The 6,807-nt window shown below is 61.3% G+C and overlaps 2 protein-coding genes across 2 annotated transcripts; one reads left to right on the top strand and one right to left on the bottom strand.

Annotated features, from left to right (window-relative positions):
* Positions 1 to 581: 581 nt before the first annotated feature.
* ENH_00011560 (hypothetical protein) lies at positions 582 to 887 on the top strand (the record flags this gene model as incomplete). The annotated part of the gene is made up of 1 exon (XM_013578921.1): positions 582 to 887. The coding sequence occupies one exon, from the start codon at positions 582 to 584 to the stop codon at positions 885 to 887; it is 306 nt and encodes a 101-aa protein (XP_013434375.1).
* Positions 888 to 3,941: 3,054 nt separating this feature from the next.
* On the bottom strand, positions 3,942 to 5,218 carry ENH_00011550 (hypothetical protein, conserved; the record flags this gene model as incomplete). The annotated part of the gene is made up of 2 exons (XM_013578920.1): positions 3,942 to 3,957; positions 4,191 to 5,218. 2 exons carry the CDS (start codon positions 5,216 to 5,218, stop codon positions 3,942 to 3,944), a joined length of 1,044 nt encoding a protein of 347 aa, XP_013434374.1.
* Positions 5,219 to 6,807: the final 1,589 nt, after the last annotated feature.

Here is a 6,807-nt window from a genome sequence, read left to right as displayed (position 1 = left end):
AGCTGCTGCTGCTGCTGGGGGGTGCTGGGGTGGGTGGGGGAGGGGGTGCTGCGGGTGGTCGGCGTTCGAGCGTGCTGTGCTGCTGTGCTACTGTGCTGCTGCTGCTGCTGCTGCTGCTGCTGCTACTTTTGCTGCTGCTGCTGCTACTTTTGCTGCTGCTGCTGCTGTTGCTGCTGCTGTTGCTGCTGGCTGCAGGTGATTGGCTGCGACGGCATATGGGAGCTGCTGTCCTCGGCGGAGGTGATTGAGTTCGTCCGACGGCGGATCGACGTACGCGGACCCACTGCTGCTGCTGCTGCTGCTGTTTCTTTGCTGCTGCTCTTGCTGCTGCTGCTGCTGCTGCTGCTGCTGCTCAGTCTGCAGCTGCCACTGGCGCAGGCTTTCAAACGCCGACGCTGCACCTCCCGGAATCGGGTGCTCTCAGCCCCAGAGCTTAGGGTTTAGGGTTTAGGGTTTAGGGTTTAGGGTTTAGGGTTTGGGGTGTTTTGCAGCACACGCCGGACCTTTGCCAAATTCTGCGGGACTTATTTGACTCTCTCATTTCCCCCAATCCAGCACTTTTTGAATATGGCTGCGACAACATGACAGCATTTATAGTGGACCTGCAGGCGGGCCGGAGGCCGTACGCGCAGCAGCAGCAGCAGCAGCAGCAGCAGCAGCAGCAGCAGCAGCAGCAGCAGCGGCTGCGGCAGGGGGAAGACGCCCGGCACTGCAGCAGAACCAGCAGCACCGAAAGCCTCTCCGGGTCCGTCTACGGAGAGCCCGAGCCGCACCACGCAGGAGGCGCAGCGACGCAGCAGCAGCAGCAGCAGCAGCAGCAGCAGCAGCAGCAGCAGCAGCGGGGGCGTGGGGCAGCAGCCGAGAGGCCCCCGCAGGGCGCAGGATAGAGCAGCAAAGCCCTGGGGGAGGACTTTTCTTTATTTCTCTTTAAAGAATTAAAACTTGTAAAACTTGTTAGAATTAAAACTTGGAAAAATTTGCATTTAAAACTGCCTCCTGTGGGCCCTCAATCAGATTTTTCTGTTGCCACTGCTTTCTCGCTGCTGCTGCTGCTGCTGCTGCTGCTGTTGGCTGCAGCGGCTGGTTGCTGCCGCAGCAGCAGCAGCTGCTGCTGCCGCCAGCGGCTGCTGCAGCGACTTGCTGCTGCTGCTGCTGCAGCAGCAGCAGCTGCTCGGGCGCGCAGGTGCTGCGCGCCGGCCTTGCGGCTGCCCTGGGCGCTGGGGTGTACGTACACCCCAGCGCTGTCTGCGGGGCTTCTTGCCGCAGCCAAAATGTACAAATGCCACTTTAATAAAACTTTTCTTTTTGTCTGGAAACTGCTGCTGCACTGGGAGCTGCAACTCCCGAAAGAAACCCAGTGCATGCGGGCTTCGCGTCGCTCCGCGCATGCATGCATGCAGCCAGCCTCTGCATGCATGCATGCATGCATGCATGCATGCATGCATGCATGCATGCACGCGATCTCCTCGTCAGTGCATGCACGCATGCATGGATGCATGCGCGCATGCAGTAGCTGCATGCATGCAGTTCTTGCACGCATGCGTGCACGCAGTTCTGCATGCATGAACTGCGTGCACGCATGCGTGCACGCAGTTCTGCATGCATGCAGTTCATGCATGCATGCATGCATGCATGCATGCATGCAGTTCGTGCATGCGTGCACGCAGTTCTGCATGCATGCATGCAGTTCGTGCATGCATGCATGCATGCATGCATGCATGCGATTGTTGCACGCACCCACTTCCTGTATGCATGCATGCACTTCTTGCATGCACCCCGCGCATGCATGCATTTGTGCATGCATGCACTTATGCATGCACTTTGTAAGGCCACACTTAGGCATTTGCGCAGCTAGTTAGTTTAATTGTTTTGGCCGCAGGAGGCCCCACGCGGAGGACCAGTGGTCACTTCTCTATTTCGGCTGCATGCATGCATGCATGCATGCATGTATGCGTGTTAGCAGCATGCATGCATGCGTGGTAGCTTTTTTCGAAGCACGTTTTGTTTCAAGTTCTGGACTGGGGCTGGGGGCCCTGAGGGGCCCCCCGACCTGCTGCTGCTGGGGGCCCCTAGAAGCAGCAAGTGGCGCTGCAGCGCAGCAGCAGCAGCTTCTAGTTTGGCTGAGCAGCAGCGCTCTGGGCTACTTGCCCTCTAGCGGCCCCCTAAGGGGGCCCCTCAGGGGCCCCCTGGGGCCCCCTGGGGGCCCCCTAGGGGCCCCCTGGGGGCCCCCTAGGGGCCCCCTGGGGGCCTCTGGGGCCCCAGAGGGCCCCAAAGGAGGCCCCGCGGGGGCCCCTCGGGATTCTGCTGCGGGGCCTCAGGGGGCCCCTTGGGGGCCCCAGGGGGCCCCTTGGGGGCCCCAGGGGGCGCCTTGGGGGCCCCAGGGGGCCCCCAAGGGTCGCTGAAGAGGCCCCTGAGAGGGGCCCCCTGGGGGCCCCCTTTAGTCTTGTTCTGTTTGATTAGTTTGGTCCGAATTGTCTTCAGTAGAAGTTCTGCGGAAGTCCATGGAAGTGAGTGCTGCAAGAGGTGAAGTTTGCTGCTGGTTCTGTCGCTGCTGCTGCTGGGTTTCCTGCAGCTGCTGCTGCAGGAGCTGCTGCTGCTGCTGCAGCTGCTGCTGCTGCTGCAGCAGCTGCTGCTCCTGCTGCTGCAGCTGCTGCTGCTGGTGGCGCCGCAGCGCGTAGCTGCGGAGGCCCTCCTGCAGCTGCTGCTGCTGCTGCGCCCTGTCTCTTTGCTGCTGCACATAATCTTCCAAAGCCCCGGAGTCTGCTGCTTCCTCGAAGTAAGAAGACTCAAAGTCTTCTGCGCTTGCTGCTCGCACCCTGCTGCTGCTGCTGCTGCTGCTGCTGCTGCTGCTGCTGCTGCTGTCGCCCAGCCGAGTCCTCAGAAAGTCATTCACAATTGTCTCCACTTGCTGATTTAGCTGCTGCAGACTCACCCCCTGTCCCTCCACTGCTGCTGCTGCTTCTCCCCAGCTGCTGGGGTCTCCAGCATTGTCGAAAAATGCTGCTGCTGCTGCTTGTGCTGCAGCAAGAGCAGCATTAATGAAGTGTCTCCTTCTTCTCTTCAGAAGCCCCTCGCCTTCCTCTCCCGATTGCGCTTCTTGCTGCCCCTCCATGCTTTCTCCTTGCTGCTGCAGCTGCTGCTGCAGCTGCTGCTGCAGCTGCTGCTGCTGCTGCTGCTGCGACGACCCCGCTGGCTTTGGCTGCCGCGCTAGGGCCTGCTGCCGCGACTGCTGCGCATTTTGCTGCCGCTGCTGCTGCTGCTGCTGCTGCTGCTGCTGCTGGGGCGACGGCTGGTGCAGCTGCTGCGGCGGGCGCTGCAGCGCCTGCTGCTGCTGCTGCTGCTGCTGCGGGGGCCGCTGCTGCGGCAGCAGCAGCAGCTCCTCTCCGTCTTCGTCCCTCAGGCCCTCCAAAGTCCCCTCTGTCTCATCTTCAAACCAACTCTCTTCTCGGGGCCCCTGGGGGCCCCTCCCTAGGGGCCCCGGGGCTGCTGGACCCCCCAGCGAGCCCCACCGGGGGCCCCCCTGGGGGCCCCCCTGGGGGCCCCCGCTGGGGGCCCCCAGGGGGCCCTGCAGAGGACGCGCCTGCGTTGAGACCCCCTGGGGGCCGCCCTGGGAGACCCCGTGGGGCCCCACGGGGGGCCCCCCATGGGGCCCCACGGAGGGGCCCCCCGGGGGCCCCCCCGGGGGCCCCCCGTGGGGCCCCATAGGGGGCCCCACGCGGGGGCCCCCTTGAGGGTACCCAGAAGGGGCCCTATGGGAGTCCCCAGCAAAGCTGCTGTATGAGCCCCCAGCAATGCCCCCACTGGGGCCCCGAAGACTGCTGCCAAAGGGGCCCCCAGGAAGGGCCCCAGGGGGGCCCCCCGGGGGGCCCCCCGGGGGGCCCCCCAGGGGGCCCCCTGTGGGGGCCCCCAGGGGGCCCCCAGAAGAACCCTGCAGGGGCCCCCTAATGCTTCCGGGTCCTGCAGCAAGGGGCCCCTGGCTCTGAGGGCCACCGCCTGCTGCCCATGCTGGCTGAATTCTGTTTTGAGGCTGCTGCTGCAGCTGCTGCTGCAGCTGCTGCTGCAGCTGCGGCGGTAGCTGCTGCTGCTGCTGCTGCTGGTACTGCTGCTGCAGCTGCGGCGGCAGCGGCGGCTGCTGCTGCTGAAAGGGCGGCTGCAGGTGCGGCGGCAGCCGCGGCTGCTGCTGCTGGAACGGCGGCTGCAGCTGCGGCGGCAAAAGGTGCTGCTGCTGCTGCTGCTGCTGCTGCTGCTGCGGCCTTTGCTGCTGCCCGTGGCCGCCGATTCCTTCATCTTCCAGGTACCAGCCATCGTTTGCTGCTCCTAACCCTTGCCTGTGCTGCTGCTGCTGCTGCAGCAGCAGGTGGGCCCCAGTGTTGGGCACAATTATCCTATCTGAGGCCCTTCTTTCGCTGCCTGTGGGGTCAGCAGCAGCAGAACTTTCTGCTGCTGCTGCTGCTGCTGCATCTCCTTGCGGCTTCCAATTTGGCACGACTCCTTGCCCTTCTTGGTCGGGCTCTTCTTCGCCTTCCTGCTGCTGCTGCGGCTGCTGCTGCTGCTGCTGCTGCTGCTGCTGCTGCTGCTGCTGCTGCTGCTGCTGCTGCTGCTGCTGCTGCTGCTCTTCTTCCACCCACTCCTCCTCGGGAACCCACTCCCATTCCCCCTCTTCAGCTTCATTTAATTCTTCTACTTGCTGCGCATGCAGCCCACTTGTTTGCTGCTCTTGTTTTCTTCGAGTTTGGCTTAGCAGCCCCACGGGGTTGGGGGCCCCCGGGGGCCCCTGGGGCCCCCGGGGCCCCTGGGGCCCCCGGGGCCCCTGGGGCGCTGCAGGCGCTGCTGAGTAGGGCAGGAAAGAATGGGGAGAGTACAGGTGTGTCCCCGCTGCTGCTGCAGGTTGTGCTGCTGCTGCTGCTGCTGCTGCTGCTGCTGCGGTGTTTTGAACGGGACCCTCTGCAGCAGCAGCTGCAGCAGCGTCTGAAAGGGTTGGAGACTTCAGCGCAGCCCCGAGCTGCTGCGTGCTCTTAAACAAGATTTGCTGGTTGAGGAGCTGCAGGGGAGAACCGCTGCTGGACCAGTGGACCTCCCTTGCTGCAGCAGCAGCAGCCTCCCTTGCTGCAGCAGCAGCTGCAAGCTGCGGGCCGCCTGCAGCAGCCAGCAGCGCCGCGAAACCCAGCAGCAAACAGCGGCGGGCCTGTGGGGCCCCCGGGGAAGGCGCAGCGGCCATTGTGTGCTGCAGCAGCAGCGGGCTGTGCAGATCACCCGCAGTGGACTCCGGCGAAAAATGCGAAAAGGAGGCGGAAAGCTGCGGGAAAGCGGCGGCCCCGGGGCCCCAAACCCTTCGTTGGTGGCTCTAAAATGCAAATAAAGTCTTTAAATTGAAAAAGAAAATCGGAAAAAGGAGAAGAAGTGGAGCAGTGGCGCCTCTGGGCGGGGCCGTTCAAGTTTCATTGCCTGCGCGCCGCCAACAGCGCTTCTTGCAGCGCTTCTCGCCCGGACCTGCGGAAACCTGAGGACTTTAAGTCCTAATGGACTTTAATTACTTTTTTAGAGGAATAAAAAGAACCTTTTTGCGCGTTTTGCGGCGAAAAACCCGCGAAGAATGGCTGGTCAGCACCGCTGGGCCGGCGCGCCGCTGCTACTAGGGAAACCGATCTGAAGAGCCTCTCGGGAGCTCTTCGAGCCTTAAAACACTTCTGCAGTTTCCTCAAAACCTGGAAAACTGGAAAACTGAAAAGAAAGAGAAATAAAAACAAAAAAGAAGAAAGAATACGAAATGCTGCGCCCAGGCGCCGCGGGCAAGGTCACCGCGGGCTGCGCCGCAGACCCGTGCAAGTCGCGGAAACTGCGGCGAAATCTTCTCTCTATATCTTCAATTGGAATTATTTTAATTTCAAAAAGCTTTTTATTTATTTTTGCTTCTTTTTTCCGCTTTTTTATCTCCAAGAAGAGCCGCTTTTCCCGCTGGCCGGACTGGACCGCCGCGCGGGGCTCTCGGGCGCTGCGCAGTTTCCCCTCACGATCAGCCTCCAAAACCCCCTTTAATTCGAAAATAAAAGTTCATTTTAGTTCTAAAAGACAAACACGAGCATTTTAAATTGAACAATGGCCTATTTTAATTCTCAAACACAAAACCTTAACATGTATCCCCACCCGAAAGCTCCCAGGAGCCCCACCTAGCAGCAGCAGCAGCACCTCCTGGGGGCCCCCAGAAGGGTTTTGCTGCTCAATCAGCAAACGCGGGTCAGGAGGCCCCTGGGGCCCCCCTGGGGGCCCCTAGGGGCCCCCCAGGGGGGCCCTAGGGCCCCTGGGGCCCCTAGGGGCCCCCCGACTGCAGCAGAAGCCGGGTCAAAAGGCCCCATCCTTCGCAGTTTTGGGGGCCCCTTTATATCATTTAAGTGTCTTTAAATGCGTAATGAGCCTTTTCACTTTTGTGGAAATTAAGTTGAAGTTATTTGCTGCTAAAAGGGGCCCCAAGACTTTCTTTTAAAACTCGTTTTGGACTTCTTTTTGCGTCTTTGCATGCAAAAAAGAACTTCACATTTGCAAGACGAACATCCCCTTTTCATGTCTTTGTTTTTGTCTTTTTGCAAAAACTAATTTGCTTTTTTATTCTCCAAAGTGAGCACTTCAGTGCATGCAATTAAAATAAATTCGAAATGATCAACAACTCAATGCTGTGCTGCTCCTGGCCCAGCAGCAGACAAGAAGAGGCCCCAAGACAACGAGTTGTGGGGCCCCACAGACAGGGGGCCCCCGGGGGGCCCCCGGGGGCCCCCTGGGGGCCCCTGGGGGCCCCCCTGGGGGCCCCCTACC

Source organism: Eimeria necatrix, genomic scaffold (assembly GCF_000499385.1).
Source record: "Eimeria necatrix Houghton genomic scaffold, Enh_scaff1359, whole genome shotgun sequence".
Lineage (NCBI taxonomy): Eukaryota > Apicomplexa > Conoidasida > Eucoccidiorida > Eimeriidae > Eimeria > Eimeria necatrix.
Note: the sequence above shows the minus strand (reverse complement) of the source record. Positions and strands in the feature narration are given on the sequence as shown.